The sequence below is a fragment of the Prionailurus bengalensis genome, chromosome B2, assembly GCF_016509475.1.
Source record: "Prionailurus bengalensis isolate Pbe53 chromosome B2, Fcat_Pben_1.1_paternal_pri, whole genome shotgun sequence".
In the NCBI taxonomy this organism is placed as follows: domain Eukaryota; kingdom Metazoa; phylum Chordata; class Mammalia; order Carnivora; family Felidae; genus Prionailurus; species Prionailurus bengalensis.
The window spans coordinates 116,781,661-116,800,431 of NC_057349.1; the positions used below are offsets into that span (position 1 = coordinate 116,781,661).

General features: G+C 34.6%; 1 protein-coding gene across 8 annotated transcripts in view; it reads left to right on the forward strand.

The window, feature by feature from the left end:
- The window catches only part of LAMA2 (laminin subunit alpha 2), a 634,006-nt gene that overhangs the window by 456,287 nt on the left and 158,948 nt on the right, over positions 1-18,771 (forward strand). For 7 of the 8 annotated variants that reach the window (XM_043592301.1, XM_043592303.1, XM_043592302.1 and 4 more), the window contains 2 exons: positions 279-365; positions 4,747-4,940. In XM_043592301.1, the coding sequence (XP_043448236.1) occupies positions 279-365; positions 4,747-4,940 (281 nt within the window). The remainder of the gene's footprint in view (positions 1-278; positions 366-4,746; positions 4,941-18,771) is intronic. The other variant, XM_043592305.1, reaches the window with a different exon arrangement.

The window sequence follows — 18,771 nt, forward strand, 5'->3', positions numbered from 1 at the left end:
ATGCTTGTCATAGAATTATTAAAATTTCAAAATGTTTACACAGTGCGAGGCACTGCAAATTCATTGAAAGCCAACCATACTTACTTGTTGACTATTATTGGCATTATTTAGTTGTGACATCCTACCTTTGAATAAAAATTTATATTATAAAATACAGCACTTATAACCACACCAAGTTAAGTTGCACTTGTCTATATAATGGATAGAATTACTTAAATCTATAAAATAAATAGGTTAAAAGATTTTTTACAATCTTTTTTTTTCCCTTTCTGGTTCAGTTTCAGCCCTTCTTGTGTCATGGAAGGCCTCGATGATTACCGCTGCACAGCTTGCCCACGAGGATACGAAGGCCAGTACTGTGAACGGTACGAACAGTCATGAAACATAGAGATCATACAGTAACAGATCACAATAGAAAAGTATTCATTATTTTCATAACTTGTTTTCATTTTCCTTAGTAGTTCATACACCTTCAAAACTATCTTTACTTTTATATCTATACGCTATCTTCAAAGAAAGTTGTTTATTTCCATCTTCGACTTTCTCAAAGTTTCCAAATTATTTCACAATTACATAGTTTAGGTTTTAGTGTATACATATCTACATAGCTATATTTAATGTACATGTATATGTTGAGTGTGCACATATCTGTATATGTGAATATTATCAGTAGTTAATAAAAAGCTAGTTACACATAATTCTCATCTTAATGCACTAGAAAATATTGGCTGAATCTATCTGTGTGCATGTCGCTGTTCTGAGCACTATGGTACTATACCACCAAGTATATACATAACTCAGAATGCAAATGTGTCAAGCATTCTTAATTTGAACACAAACAATAAAGTGTTTGTTATTTGGTGCTCCTTTCCAATGAGCAAACAATATTATTTAAATGCTTCCTCTCACCATATTTTTTTTCCAGGTAATTAACCTACAGTGTAATACTAGTTTTAGGTATACAAATTAGTGATCCAGTACCTACATAACAATACCCGTTGCTCATCACAAGTGGCCTCCTTAATCCCCATCACCTATTTAACCCATCCCCTCACCCACCTCCCCTCTGGTTCACCATATTTTTTGTTTACAGAATCTGATAATGTATTTATGTATCTATTAAATTGAATACTGACTGTAATACAAATGGTAAATTAAGAAGCACAATTTCAGACTGTCTAGTTAGGCTGTAATTAGTATCTTCTGGGCCCATATTTTCCATAAGATCAGAATCCTGGATATTGAAGCATATCACTACCACTTTTAGTATGTTTTAGGTATTATCTCTAAAGTAACTAATATTAACTATATTATACACACATGATAGCTTTAGCATTAATTGATAACAATATAAAGTTTTTATCCATGGACATAGTCTAGCTTTACCAACTTAGCTAGGACCCGTTTTTCTCACCTGTAGTATCAGAATAGCTTATGGTCTACTTACTTTACACTAAAATTGTGAAGATCAAATGTGTAGAGGATACTGTTGGTGCCCTGCCTACATGCCTACGTGGAAACCTCATCTCCCATAAGAGGGGCAAAAATGATTGAGAATTTACCCCACGTTCCTCCAATGTGGGAGTACAAAAGTCCACATGCTTATGCTTATGCTTATAATTACTCCAGGCTTTCCATGGAATTAGGCTAAGACTGGGACATCACCTGAAATCAGACATCGTTTCCTTTCTTTTCCATGTCCTGCTTTACCCACTCCTTTGCAGGGTTCTTCTAGGAGCACTTCCTTAAATTATCGATCTCTTTGCAAACATAAACCAATATTAATTAATTGAATCATCACCCATTTCAAAGTCTTCTTTTGGAGGTGCCTGGTTGGCTCAGTGGGTTGAGCATCCGACTCTTGATTTTGGCTTGGGTCACGATCCCAGGGTTGTGGGATTGAGCCCCGCATTGGACTCTGTGCTGAGCGTAGAGTCTGCTTAAGATTCTCTCTCCCTCCCTCTGCTCCTCTCCCCTGCTCATGCTCTCTATTACTATATATATATATATATGTATATATATATATATACATATATATATGTGTGTGTGTGTGTATATATGTGTGTATATATATATGTGTGTGTGTGTGTGTGTGTGTGTGTATATATATATATATGGCACCTATGTGGCTATATGAGCCACATGAGCATCACTGAGCACCTATTGTTGGTTAAGTTGGTTAAGCGTCTGACTCATGGTTTTGGCTCAGGTCATGATCTCATAGTTCATGAGCTTGAGCCCCATGTAGGCCTCTGGGCTGACAGTGGAGCCTGAATTGTCTCTCTCCTTCTCTCTCTCTGCCCCTCCCCTGCTCATGCTCACTCTCTCTCTCTCAAAAATAAAAATTTTTCAAATTAAAAAATAACAATTAAAAAATCAAAGTTTTCTTTTATATAACCAGGAATGGTTGTGTTAATAATGGAAATAAGCAGATAACTAAATAATTAAATTTTATAAATTCCGATGAAGTTTCTACAAGGTTGCAAAATATATTTCCCAATAATTCTATATATGGAAAATCTAAACAGAGTATCCACTACTTTATATATGTATATATACATATATATATATATGACAATGCATTCACAATTTCTGTGCCAATAGAAATTGATAATTAAAGAATTCAAAGCAATACAAAATCCAAAAATATTTCTATTTGTTTTAGAGATGTGTACAACTTTTGACTATATATATTTGTAATGTCCAAATATGAATATTTGGTATTCATAGTTAGGGTAATATTCATTTCATGCCCTTGTAAATATGAGTAGGATGACGACTAGAAGCATCTGTGGACACCAAGGGTATTATCTGCAGTAATTTATGAAAAAAAAATGTTCCGTAGTATACTACATTTATAAATTGAAGTTACCACTATCTATGAAAGAAAGCATGTATATAGAAAAGACTGCAAGGGTGCCCTGAAATGACAATTACTGTCTTAAGGCAAAGTGATTATAGAAAATTTACTTTTTTAATATCCATTAATGTTTAATCAATAGGAGTTGACAGTTCATATAGTATATAGACGAACAGGTCGTACACTATCAAAAGCGAATGGCTTGAATTGTTTTTGCAGTCTCAAATGTTGTTACAGCTTTTCATTCATCATCTCTAACATAAATGATAAAGTTATATTTCCCTGAAAAATTGCTTTTATTCAGCTAAATTAAACCAAAGGTCTTGGTTAAATTTTTATTGTAACTTTCCAAATAAATTTGTTCCACTTCTGAGAGCTTCTTAAATCATCTGAATCACCTTACGACCTGCCTAAGTTCATCAGCTCGGGTCTAAAATTGCTTACATGTCTTGAATGCTCCTGTAATGTAGAAACCCTCCCCATGTTTTATCTTTGGTACTTTTGTAATAAACTCTTTGAGCATTTAATCAATCTCAACCTGGTTAGAGTAGAATTCTTACACCTGCAAATGTTAAGAAATCATTTAAGTGGACGCACTTAAATGGTACTTTTATGGAGTGTTTATAATCTTACATTGGAAATAAAATAGCAATTAAAACTACAAATGTATAAAAGCCTACTTATAGATAACTTTTGTTTGTTTGTTTTGCCTTTTCTAACCAGCAGAAGATAAATTAACACTCACAATCAACTGTGCAAATTTCCACACTCCCAGGCTACTGAAGATAGTTCTGGATTATCTGCCTAATGTTCATAACGTTTGGCTTCAACCTCCTCCTGTCTCCCAACTTCCTCCCATGCTTGTCTCTGGAACAAAAACTCTGGGTGTTGATTATATTTAGCTGATGAGATACACACACACACACACAGTCCAAACCGGGAGACTTTTAGGAAAGATAGGAAGTGCTTTAATAATTAATCAGGACCAACAGTTATGTGTTACCCTTACTGGGTAACCCAGAGCATATGATCTTACTAGCATCTTATACTTAAGTGAATGGATGTATGAATGGGTGGAATAGTCAATGAAGTGATTTCATTTGGGTTCATCCAGTTGGATTTTCTTTCTAATTTCTGAAATTAATGTTATATATTTTGTCTGCATAGCATTAACCTGCTTCCTTGGGTATGTAATGAAAATTCCATCTTGAGGAAGATGTGATAGAAAGATCAGTAAAATTAAATATAAAATCCAGTTTATTGTCACTTAACTTACTTCTTTTTGCTCATAAATAAAATGAGTTGAATTATTTGGTCATTTTGATTTTAAATACATGAGTCTAGGAAAGTTCAGGTGTCAATATTTCTAATTTAAAAAAAAGACTTCAAAACAATATTTATAATCTACATTAATGGTTGGCAAACTCACCCACAAAATTTGGCCCATTGTCTAATTCTGTTTGGCACTATAAGCTAAGAATGTTGTTACAGGCAAACATTTACAATTAATATGAAGATAGGAAGTACTAAATTTGAGCCCTAGTTAGGTAAATTTGATACCTTAACAAGAGCTTCCTTTTTCTCATTGGTAGATTGATTTTACATTAATATATTATTATTACAAAATAATTTATACTCTATTATTATGATGATTTTGTTTTGAATTCCATCAACCCCCCCCAAAAAAAAAGTTTGCAAATGTATTTCTCTCACTGAATGATTTTGATTTTCTATTTTGATCTGTAAAAGCCTAAACTATGTACTATCTGGTTCTTTACAGGAAAAGTTTGCTGGCTCCTCATCTATTGACTTGTGGTATCAGTTTTGTTCAACCAGAGACAGGACTTACTATTAATCTCTTCTGCTTTCTCACTATTTAAATCCAGGTGTGCCCCTGGCTATACTGGAAGCCCCAGCAGCCCTGGAGGTTCCTGCCAAGAATGTGAGTGTGACCCCTATGGCTCGCTGCCTGTCCCCTGTGACCCTATCACGGGGCTCTGCACGTGCCGACCTGGAGCCACAGGGCAGAAGTGTGACGGCTGCAAGCACTGGCATGCACGCGAGAGCACGGAGTGCGTGTGTACGTATACTAACTCCGCCGTTAGTTCTGGGGGCCTTGGTTCCATTTCTGTCTCCTTTCCAATGAGAAAAACTGACCCTTTTTTCTTTCTTTCTCTGCAGTACCTAATGCTATTCTTCATTCTTTCTGACGCTATCTGCCTTATGCTGTTTGCCTGCTGTTTTTGTCTGTATCCCACTGAGCCAAGAGAGGTGAGAAAATCCTCAGCAGGCTCTAGTCAGTTACCGGAAGACGTACAACAAAGCTGTTGGAGGCGTAATTTATTTTATTGTGTCCACCCCAGAGTTTGCAGTTTTACATAGGGTTGGCTTAGCCTTTGTGACAGATTAAAGATATGGGTTCATTCCATTTTTCAGAATCCTCCTGGATTTGTAATAGGCTGGACAGACACATTAGGCCTTGAATTACTACTGACTTTTCTTTCCTAGCTTGCAGAGAAATCCAGGGGCATACTGCTTCAAAACTTTCTCTTGAACTGCAGATCCTGGAAGCAATGACAGTGAATGAGTATTTTCACTCATAGGTATAATAAATGGAGAGCAGTTTGCTCTTTTTTTTTTTTTATAACTGCTACTGGATTCAGCAATGCCATACAGAAAGTACACTGAATATCAGTGTTAAATATAATAGGTGATACAAGTTATAATCTAAAATTAGGTTATTTATAAATTTAGGGAGGGGCTATTATGCAATTCTTTGCCTTGAGGGCATTTACATTAGTGGTCTCAATTATTTTTTAAAAAATAGAAATGTGTGGGGCGCCTGGGTGGCTCAGTCGGTTGGGTGTCCGACTTCGGCTCAGGTCATGATTCATGAGTTCAAGCCCCGCGTCAGGCTCTGTGCTGCCAGCTCAGAGCATGGAGCCTGCTTCAGATTCTGTGTCTCCCTCTCTCTCTCTGCTCCTCCCCTGCTCACATGCTGTCTCTCTCTCTCAAAAATAAAGATTTAAAAAAATTAAAAAAAAATAGAAATGTAAAATTTTGGAGTAGCTTTTGTTTCAATACTTACCTATTTTAGTGTATTTATGCATGCCAGTATTTCTGGTTTTAACATCTTATGTGTGTCTAAATCTTAATAGCGTTTTAATTAGAATTTTTGTTCATGCTCCAGTTTTATGAGAGTTATCTTAAAAGCTAAGGCTGGCTAGCATGTATGTATGAATGTATGTTTTTGAAGTATAATTAACATACAATGTTATATTGGTTTCAAGTGAACAACATATTGATTCAACAATTCTGTACATTTCTCAATGGTCACCATAAGTGTAGTCACCATCTGTCACCAAATGACATTGTTACAATATTATTAACTATATTCCCTATGCTATACTTTTCATCCCCATGACTTATTTATTTTATAACTAGAAATGTGTACCTCTTAATCCCCTTAATCTATTTCATACATCCTCCTATGACCTTTCTGCCAATTATCAGTTTATTCTCTGTATTTAAGAGTCTGGTTTTTTGCTACATTTTTTAGATTACACTTATAAGTGAAATCTTACGATATTTGTCTTTCTCTATCTGACATATTTCATTTAGTCCAGTACCCTCTAGTTCCATGCATAATGTCACAAATGGCAAGATTTCATTCTTCTTTATGGCTGAGTAGTGTTCCTCTGTGTATATATACCACACCTTCTTTACACATTTATCTATCGATGGATACGGAGGTGCGTATATCTTTTTGAATCATTTTCTTTGGCCAAAACCCAGTAGTAGAATTACTAGATCATATGGTATCTCTATTTTTAACTTTTTGAGGAACCTCCATACTGTTTTCCACAGTGACTACGATTTACATTCCCACCAACAGTGAACAATGATTCCTCTGCATCCTCCCCAACACTTGTTATTTTTGTCTTTTTGATTCTAGCCATTCTGACAGGTGTAAGGTGATAGATATCTCATCATGGTTTTGATTTGAATTTCCCTGGTGATTAGTATGTTGAGCATCCTTTCATGTGTCTGTTCGCCATCTGTAGGTTTTCTTTGGGAAAATGTCTGCTCAGGTCCTCTGTCGATTTTTAATTGGATTATTTGGTTTTTTACTGTTGAGTTGTAGAAGTTTTTTGTATATTTTGGATATTAGATCCTTACCAGATATATCAATTGCAAATATATTCTTCTATTCAGCAGGTTGTCTTTTAGTTTAGTTAGTTGTTTCCTTTGATGTGCAAAAGCTTTTATTTTGGTGTAATCCCAATAGTTTATTTTTGCTTTTGTTTCCCTTGCCTGAAAAAAACATATCTAGAAAAATGTTGCTAAGGCCAATGTCAAAGAAGTAATGCCTATGTCTTCCCCAAGAATTTTTACGGTTTCAGATCTCACATATAGGTCTTTAATCCATTTTGAGTTCATTTTTCTGTACGATACAAGAAAGTGTTTCAGTTTTATTATTTTGCTTGCAGCTGTCCAGTTTTACCAACACCATTTGTTGAATATACTATCTTCTCCCCATCGTGTAGCTTTGCCTCCTTTGTTGTTGATTAATTCACTATATAAGCCTGGCATTTTCTTTGGATACTTTATTCTGTTCCATTGATCTATGTGTCTGTTGTATCAGACAATAGTGTTTTGATTACTACAGCTTTGTGGTATATACTGAAATCTAAAATTGTGATTCTTCTAGTTTTGTTCTTCCTTCTAAAGATTGCTTGGTATATTTGAAGTCTTTTATGGTTTCATGAAGATTTTAGTATAATTTGTTCTATTTCTATGAAAAATGCTATTGGTATTTTGATATGGATTTTATCAAATCTGATTGTTTTGGGTAGTACAGACATTTTAACAATATTAATTTTTCCAATCCATGAGCATGCGGTGTCTTTCAATTTGTTTGTGTCCTCTTAAATTTCTTTCATCAATGTTTTACAGTTTTTAGAGTACAGGTCTTTCACCTCCTCAAGTTTATTCCCATATATTTTATTATTTTTGCTGAAATTGTAAATGAGATTGGTTTCTTTCTTACTTTCTCTTTGTATTACTTCATTATTAGTGCATAGAAACCTAACAGATTTCTATATGTTAATTTTGTACCCTGCAACTGTACTGAGTTCATTTGTCAGTACTAACAGTTTTTTGGTGGAGCCTTTAGAGTTTTCTATGCATAGTATCATGTCATCTGCAAATAGTGACATTTTTACTTCCTTCTTACCAATGGCTGCCTTTTGTCTTTTTCTTGTCTGATTGCTATAGCTAGGACTTCCAACACTATGTTGAATGAAAGTGGTGTGTGTGGACATCCTTGTTTATTCCTGATATTAAGGGAAAGCTCTCAGTTTTCACCACTGAGTATGAATAACTGTTGGTTTTTCATATATAGCTTTTATTATGTTGAGGAATATTCTCACTAAATGTACTTTGTTGAGAGTTTTCATTATGAATGGATATTGTATTTTGTCAAATGGTTTTTCTGCATATATTGGAATGATCATGTTTTTTCCCTTTATTTTGTAGTGTGATGTATTATACTGATTTTTAAATAATTTTTAATGTTTGTTTATTTATTTATTTGTGGGGGAGGAGGGACAGAGGGAGAGGGAGAGTATCCCAAGCAGGCTCCCTGATGTCAGCACCCAGCCCAACATGGGGCTTGATCTCACAAACCATGATATCAGGACCTGAGCCAAAATCAAGAGTTAAATGCTTAACCAACTGAGCCACCCAGGTGCCCCTATACTGATTGATTTTTGAATATTGCATCCCTGGAATAAATCCCACTTGATTCTGGTGAATTACTTTTTTTATTAAAAATTTTTTTTAATGTTTATTTATTTTTGAGAGAGACAGAGACAATGTGAGCAGGGGAGGGGCAGAGAGAAAGGGAGACAGAATCCAGAACAGGCTCCAGGCTCCGAGCTGTCAGCACAGAGCCCGACATGGGACTGGAACCCACAAACTGTGAGATCATGACCTGAGCCTTAGTCAGATGCTCAACCTACTGAGCCACCCAGGCGCCCCATCTGGTGAATTATTTTTTAATGTGTTGTTGATTTCAGTTTGCTAATATTTTGTTGAGAATTTTTGCATCTGTTATCATCAGAGATATTGACCTGTTTTTCTCTTTTCCTTGTAGTACCTTTGTCTGGTTTTGATATCAAGTTAATTTAAAACTGACCTCATAGAATAAATATGGAAGTTTTTCTTTCTCTTCTATTTTTTGGAATAGTGTGAGGAGAATAGGTATTAATTCTTCTCTAAATGTTTGGTAGAATTCATCTGTGAAGCCATCTGGTCTTGGATTTTTGTTTTGGGGGGAGTTTTTTATTACCGATTCAATTTCATTACTTGGAATTGGTCTGTTCAAATTTCCTATATCTTCCTGATTTAGTTTTGGAAGATTATAGGTTCCTAGGAATGTATCCATTTCTTCTACATTGTCTCAATTTGTTGACATATACTTTTTCATAGTATTCTCCTATAATTTCTCTGGAATCAGTTGTTATTTATCCTCCTTCATTTCTGATTTTATTTATTTGAATCCTTTTTCTTTTCTTGATGAATCTGGCTAAAGATTTATCAGTTTTGTTTATCTTTTCAAAGAACAAGCTCCTAATTGGTTTGGTCATTTCTATTGTTGTTTTTAGTCTCTACTTCATTTATTTCTGTTTTAATCTTTATTATTTCCTTTCTTCTACTAGCTCTGGGTTTTGTTTTTTTCTTCTTTTTCTAGCTCTTTTCAGTATAAGGTTATGTTGTTAATTTAAGATTTTTCTTGTTTCCTGAGGTAGGCCTGTATTGCTATAAACTTCCTTCTTAGAACTTTTTTTGCTGCATTCCAAGGATTTTTTACCATGTGTTTTGTTTTTATGTGTTTTCATCTATTTTTTTATTTCTTCTTTGATTTCCTGGTTAACCAATTCATCGTTTAGTCTCCATGTATTAATGCTGGCTTTTAAAATATGCCAAAAAAAGGTAAAGACTGGGTATGTTTGGGGACATAGGTTCTTAAATTGTTTCTTCAATGCATTTCAATCATGAAATTGTATTAAATTTAAAATAAAAATAAATTTCAAGGTTGAAGGGAGGGAAAGATAAAGTGTAACATATAATATACATACACATTATCATATTCAGTTATTGATCATATATGTATATACTCTTTTCAAGTATAATAACATATTTTAATGATAATTGGAGTGGACCTCTAATGTAATTGCATTACTTTCAATATTGTTTTCAAATTAGATTATTAACATTGATATATTTAACTAGATACTATATAGATGCTCCAAATATAAACTCTAATGTAAACAGTCCTTGAATTTTAAATTATCAATTTTCTTTTATTTCAGAAAAATTTTTAACTTATTTATGTTGAGAGAGAGGGAAAGTGTGCATGCACACACAAGCAAGTGGGGGAGGGGCAAAGAGAAAGAAAGAATCCCAAGCGGTCTCTGTGCTGTCAGTGTGGAACCCAACATGAGGCTCCAACCCACAAGCCGTGAGATCATGACCTGAGCTGAAATCAAGAGTCAGACACTTAACTGACTAAGTCACCCACTTATCCCTAAATCGTCTATTTTCTTAATTATCCAGAAGTAAACTTGAAGTATAAAGATCACATTTGATGTTAAGCACAAAAATTGCAATAATACATTAAAGTCTGTAAGAGATAAAGTAATGGGATTATTTTCTGAACATTTGTCATTCTGCCCATCAACAACAGTGGCTCTATGTTCTTATTCTGTTGGTGATTAATACTTTATATGCATTTACATAAATTTATAAGAAAATTCAACTCATTTTTTTTGTCTTTCACATTGGTACATTTTAAATCTCCCAGGGTCCCATGTGGTAACAAAAGTGCCAATACGTCAGTTAGAGTTACATTAGCCTTATAATGTTCATTTGCATTATTCTTGTCCCCCAGAGAAATGTATTTCGCATTGCTCTACATGGTATTCAGTTCAATTGCTATGTCCAGGGAATTTTAATATTTTTCTGGAGGATTAATTAATAGTGATGTTTTTCTTGTACCAAAGAAGTGTTAAGTTATGGAGGTTTTTTTTATGGGTAGACACCTTTTCTTATGTGTTTATAATTATTTTATAAATAAATATTTCTTTTACATTTTAAGATATTTATAAGACATATTCTTATTTTATAAATGCTGTGTAGATTTTCCTTATGTTGCTGTTAAATATTAGTGATTTTGATTTCTAGAAATGTTATTCCTTACCCTTTATTAGGTTAACTGTAAGAATTGTTGCATAGAATATATTTAGACTTTTCTTCTTTTCTCATATTTAAAAATTTTTTTCCTGTTGTGAAAAAATATATCATGCTTCTATTATGTTGGCCTTTTCCAGGACTCAGTTTCTACTACTAGTTTTGAAATGAGATAATTAATCAAGACACAAATAAGGACATAACTGACTTACCTTCAAATCTCTTTTTAATATCTTTCTATATCCTTAAGCTAAATCAGAACAAGAAACCAAAGAATGATTCACCTGGCATGTTTGATCTGCAGAGCTGTTTATCACATGTGATTACAGTGGAATTTTATAAGGCCTGTGAGTGGGAGTGGATGAAGGTAGCCTGGTTTGGATAAGAGAATATGGATGTAGTAAGAGAAATGTCTTCTGAGAAAAACCTCTTCTGAGCTTAGAGCCCATCCTGTCTTGATTAAGAAAGGAGATAAAGTGGTGCTTGTTGTTAAGATGGTACTGATTATAAAAAATAACTTGTTTTTCCTATTAGATAATACGCACTCAGGTGAGTCGTGTGCATTAGATAGTTAATTTTTCTCTCTTTGGTTAATTTTCTAGAAAACATAATTTAATTTGGCCCTATTGTGGACTTGTATATTTAAAAAAAAAATAGACAAAAGCACAATAAATGACCTGGGCATGATTATTGCATTATCTCAAGAGAGCTGCATATTGGTGGAAAGAGTCTATATACTCACTCTAAGGTTAGTTACACAATTAATTTATTTAACAAAGGATATAAAATTGTGCTGTAGAGATTGTGTAACACAGAACATTCAGAAATCATGGACGAGCTTCTCTGGAGCACCTAAATCCCTAAAATAGACTTGTAGCTGCCACAGACAATTGCCAGTGAGCAAGCTAGAATCTTATGGGATCCAAATGGTGAATTTCTTGTAGGACGTAAGCCTTTTATACATGGAATTTCCATTACTGTCACGAGGAATTTAAACAAGTAATCCATGTCCTTAATAGTAAATATTTAGACAGCAGAGTCTCTCATTGTGAGCCAAATTCAACCCACCAACGTAGTCAACCTCACCAATCAGAGTCAGTGCCTGGTCATAGTTAACCAATATATATGCCTTCGGATTCTAGGTGTCCTCCAAAGCCCCCTTCACCACACATGGTTCATCATAATAGTAATTCCTTAAAGGTTCACCTGTATTGGGAGTTTACCATCTGCCAGACGCTATATTAAGCACTATTTGCTTTTCTTTTAATTATTGCAGCATCCCTGTATTATGATAACAAAACTGAATTTAGGTGATTTAAGTGATTTTTCCAAGTTTCACAGTGACTTTTCAACAGAGCAATGATTTGAAACTAGGTCTGTCTTGGAAATCTTACTTTCCTCTATGCTGACTACCAATGCAAAACACTGAAAGCAAACATGGGTTTCCCAGTATATTCAACATTAATTAACTCAGTTCTTTATTCATTTACTTCTTGAGCCTAGAGCCGGTGTTACTGCAACAAAGAATAAAGATAAAATGTGCTAACAATGAAAAATTTTAAATATATAGGTACATATATAAATATACATATATGTCAATGTGTACATAGATTTTTTTTCCTGCTAACTGTTGAGACCCTCTTCTCTAAGATTTAAAACATTATGATAGTTATGTGGCAGTTATAATGGATTTTTATTTATTAGAGATTGTCATGTGGAGTCCTACCGTCTATGCAAGTGAAAAACACACTAGCTGCATGCTCAGATAACTTTCAGAACCTTTTTATTTTTTTCTAATAGGAATAATATGGGATGACACTATAGTATGTTCTTCCCTTACCCATGTAGGTGAGTTCTGAACACACATTTTGTTGGACTTTCCAAATCAGGATGGACTTCTTAGTACGTTGGGTTACTACAAATCCAACCTCCTCTTCCATCCCTCATTTACAATTTACATATCATTTTATAAAATGAGAACAACTGCCTGCCTTTCTGAAATTTGAGAATGAGCAAGAAAGATTTAATAGTAAAGTTTTGTACTGTGAATCACAAGACTTGGATTTGTTCACGTCCTATTTTCTACAGAAAATAGTTGTTAGTTCTAGTTGTAGTTAACACAGAACAACTCATGTGATGTTTAAAATAGATTATGAGTCGCATAGTAAAATATATTACTCTTATAGAGAACAGAAATTAAAATTAGGAGCTGTTGGCAAGATGTTATTCCACCAAAAATGCCTGAAATAGGATTTTACAAATATGAAATTGATGCTTCCTATGTTTATTCATTACATATGAGATATTAGGAATATAATACCTTTATTATTTGAAATAAATTAAAATGTATTTAAACTATAACATTTAAGATGAGGTTATGCTTGCCGGTTTTGCAAAAGCAATCATAAAGTGTGTTTTTTATCCGCAACCTAAGGTGAAAACCTAGCTAAATGTGATAAGCACACCTTAATTCTGTAAAATATACATCTTTCAGCCACTTGGTGAAAGCTGAGGTCTGAGTTTTCATCCTACATTGACACTGATCTGCAGAGATGATCAAGATTATTTTTTTTTAATATCCAGTTGTCAGTAAGGATCTTATCACAATAATGCAGAGGCCCGTATATTGTCACTACAACACGGCTGCACTCCTGTAATCAGAGATGATTGCTAATGGCAATTATTGCTCCCTGTAAATGAGAGTAGGAAGAAGATAGTGAAATGGGGTGGATCACTGTAAAGAAAATGAGACATTCCCTAATAAAAGATGTTGAGAAAACATCCGTTGACCTCCTGGTGCTGTTTAATGAGTTATGGCTTTGCTTGTGGGACATGTGATCACCCTCCATCCTAGCCCTTTAAATGCCATCCTCTTTCTGCTCCCACTTAATCCCTAGTGGGACTCAAAAGCCAGTATGTATACTGTAGTTTTCTACATCTCTAAGCTGTCGTAGGTTGTTCAAATCAAGAAATCATGGAATCTATAAAAGCAACTTCTGTTCATCCTGTTTGTACTTTATCAGCACCTGTTTTGTTAGTAAAAGATGCTTTGAGACTTTTGTCAACCTTCTTAGCATAGGTCTGGGATTATGAGATTGTAGAACAGCAACTATCACTCTGATTCTAGGTAGTTTTCCCAGTTACTGGTGCTCAGTCTCAGTGGTTTGCAGATCACATTGAGAAAGCTGTGCTATTAATGGGAGGAGTTTTGCTGTTGAACTTTCATATCCAGGATCAGTCTTAATTTTCTGTCAGGCTTTATTTTAAGAATAAACTCCATTTGGTTACAGTTTTCACTGTTCTAGATCCAAGCAGTTCAATGACCTCGAAGAACAATAGAATCATATGATCTTCAAGTTAGAGGAAGTCTTATAAGTAAGATAGTCAGATTGTCTTTTCTGTGGTGTCCCTGTAACAGACCATCTCCTGATGCCAGGAAGTATATGCTGTCATGGTATGGCTCTAGAACGTTTGAATCCTGGCTGGCCACGTACAAGTTGTGTGACATCATTTCTAGATCTTTTCTAAACCTCATTTCATCATCTGTACAATGGAAACAAAATACTACATGCATATATGTGAAGAACCTACTCACAAGAGGTGCTCAATAAATTCTAAGCATATTGTCATCCTGGTTATTATTTGACCATTTTTTTTCAAAAACATGATGTTTTGTGCAGTTTATCAGTTTCTGATGAAATATTTAGGTTGGCTGATTTCTGGTTGTCTATAATTATCTCTAATTCTAGACTCTCAAGTCACTGAAAATGCCCTTTATGACCACCTTATATTTTCTCCTTTAAGTTTTCAAATGGCAATATTTATAGACTCATATATGTGATGATTATGACTACTTTTCTCATCTTTTAAATGAGAATATTAATAGTATTTATTTCACAGAATTGCTGTGAACATTAAATAACGGTGGCAAGAAAGAACATATTGCCTGCTATGTAGTGAATATTATATAAATAAAAGTTACTATCCCATATTATTATAGAGCTTGCAAAAAGTTTCCTCTTTTTTTGGAAAATATACGCCATTCTTGAGCCATTTTGAACTTGTGTTATATATATATATATATATATATATATATATATATATATACATATACATATATATACATGTATATATATACACACACACATATATGTATATATATACACACATATACATGTGTGTATATATATACATACACATACACATACATATACATATAAATATATATAAATACATATACACACATTTACATATGTACACACATATATATGCACTTCTGTATAGACTTTTTTGAACATATATATAAGTATTAAAAATTAAGTTAAAATTAATATGTAAAAATTTATATATCAAATATATAAATTATATACAATATATAAAATAACTTGGTACATGATCAAATTCATCAGCCTCATCTAAAGCCTACAGAACCTTTTCCTTTATTCAAAGAAATAACAGGCAAAACAACCCCTTCTCAATCAGTTTAAAACCAAATTTTAGAAGATATTATTTCCACATAATAATAAGTTCTAGGTATATGCCATTCTAAAAGTTTCCTCTTGAAGGGGAAAGGGAAAAGAGAGAAATATAAAACCCATATCCTAGGAACTATCAAGGGCCTTGATGTAAAAGAGTTAAATTAAACCATGAGTATGAGTACTCAAATTGTATCTTTTGTTAGCAATGTATATTTATTTATGCATTTATCCCTATTTTATCAGAGCAGGCAATTTATGTCTCTTTACCTAAAATTGGTTAATGGGTTTGGCCTTTTCAAAAATACTCCATGCACTCATTTCAGCTTTAGCTTCTTTGGTGTGGATGTAGTGTGTGAATTTTTTGTGACAGTAAGCCAGTAGTTATTATGCATGGGGGACTCTGGTAGAAATGCAGTATTTTGTACTAATTGCTAGCAGAACGATCTGTAATATCAGCTGTATGATTTGTCCCTTACATGTGCCCAGCTATAACGATCTGAATTTAGTACCGCATTTGTTAATATTAGACACAAATTTATCCTGACACTTTTATAGGCAAAGCCTCAGAAACATTTAGTCATGCAAAATATAATCATAGTCTTGAAATATTTGCTTTTGCTTCCATGCAGTTTAGGCAGGATCTCACATTACAACCTTATCTCTTACTGAATAGAATGGTTTGAAGAGGTTCTTTTGGGGTCCTGATTATAAGATAGGTGTTTAATTTACACTGAGTTGTTACTGCACCCTTATCAAAGAACAATTGTTTACATAACGTGAGTATTCCATGTCTCTATACACTCTTCAAAGCTTCGCTCTCATAGTGAATTAAATGTGGTTTTAATTTGCATCCCACTTTTAGTGTTTGTTGCCAGACATTTCAGACTTTTTGAGGGCAAATAAAAGTAACTTGTGGTATAAGTAAAATATTTTGTGTCAAAATAAAATAGCCAACCATTATGTAAAAGGCACATTTCCGTATGTGTTTATCTTATAACTGCATGAACTAGACATATATAGAAGCTTTGAAAAAATCCCCATGGCTGTCATATCCATAAGTCTTTCTGACCCATTTGGACAGATGTTACTATATTACTTGGAGCATACTATAAAACTTCCCTCTCACTTATGGAAATGTGCTCATACTTTGTTCCCCAAAAAGCAAATGCAGAGACCATAATACATGAGATAATAATAGACCTTTGGACACAGAGACATAAAATGGAATGTATGAATCCTTGGAAGAGCAATTAAATACATTTTCATTTCAACAACTGAAGATGAGGAACCAAAACAGATGGGCAGGGGGTAGAATAAATGAGAGAAAAATCAGTATTTATCATGCCTCTTGGCATTCTAGCTCACCAATTTACTCCATAGTGTATTACAGTAAATCAGATCTAGTTCTGCATTCCAGTGCTTGATTTATTCTTGTATGAAGTAAACACTGAGAAAACTCTTCCCTGGAAATTTCTGGAGCCATCAGTGAGGAGCCTCTAGCCACACTATTATCAGTGAATTGACTCAATTTCTTCCTGGAAATAGGTAGGCTATCAATTATAAATACATTAGAGAAAGGGTTAGCAAAGGATTCCTGAAGAACACACTACCCTAAAAAGCATGGCGAGACATCCTATTGTGAAGTATCTTTCAAGATCGTGAAAGTGAAAAAGAGCATATTGCTTGCTTACATCCTGGGAACATCTGCCCAAAATCCATCTTCACTAGAAGTTGCATGGAACTTTCTTACAATGAAGAACTTGGCCTCAATGGGAAAGGAACCTCTGTTACCTTCCTAACTTTTAATGAAATTAATCATCTTTACTAGTATTTGTTTTTAGCCTGTGAATTTCAACTCGTAAGTCCCTGATCTGAATTTGAACTCTAAATCACACTTGACAAAACTTGGGGCAGAGTGCCAGTTGTGTATCGCCGCCACTCCAAAATCCAATAGCTTAAAACAACAACTGTATATATCCTCGGGTTTCTGTAGATTGGCAATTTGGGCTGAGCTCCAGTGGACAGTTCTTTTGTTGTCATGCCAGGGGGGCCTTATTCACACAATGGGGCCACAGCTGGAATGGTGGGGCCTGCCTTTCTCTTGCTCACAGCTGCCTCTCTTCCTCAAGAAGGCTCATCTGGGATTATTCATAAGGCTGCGGGGTTCCAAGAATGTGAAAGCAGAAAATGCTGAACCCCTTGAAGCTGTGGCTCAAGAGTCCCACGGTATTCCTCTGACACCCTCTGTGGGTCAGAGTGTGTCATAAATTCAACCCAGATTCAAGGGGAGAGAAATAGACCCTACCTCATACTGGGAGAACAGGAAAGAAGTGGTGACCATTTTTAATTCACTCCAGAATCGAGCATTGCCTTTATCTGGTCTGTAACCCATCTGTGTTGTTCCTTTCTTGATAAGATTTTGTATCTTTTTTTCTTGCCCTTCCCCCAGCCGAATAACTCTTTCCTGGGTCAAAATTGAATTACCTCAAAAGAAAAAGAACCTGAATTATTTTATGCGGGCATAGTAACAACCATCTCCCGACATTCGTGGTCTCTGCCTCTCTAATCACAAGACAGTTTTCTTTTACCATTGTTTTTATTGTGTTCTCCTGTTCCTCACCTATCTGTGTGGCTCTCTCATTCCCATCTCATTATCATTTTCTTCCATTTAGACAATTCCTGTTTGACCACTCTGTTTCTTCCTCTCTCCCTCCTTCCCTCCATTTCCCTCTCTTCTTCTAACACTTTGATCTTCTCCAAAATACTTTTTGCTCTTCTTTACAAAGATAGTAGTAAGCAAATATATTTCACTATGTCTGCTATGTGCAAGGCACCATTCCTAAACACTGTGACCAAAGGTGATTGAGGTCCCTTCTCTGGTGTGGAAGAAGCCATAAAGTAATAAGATAGTCATACATGAAATTAGTAAGATACCAAGACAAAGGGAATGCCAGGGTGATTGGGGGAGACAGTAATTTCAGAGTCATCATGGCCTTCCCGTCTGAGGAAGTAACCCTTGAGCACTTGACCTGAACATCCAGGAGCCACATAGGGGAAGATGGAGGCAGAAGTGTCCTAGGCAGAGGAGACAACACGCAAAATGATATCTTGCTTCTTTAGACCAAGCATCCCTGAAGCTTATCATCTCAAACAGTGGTTCTAACCCTGGCTGCATGATAG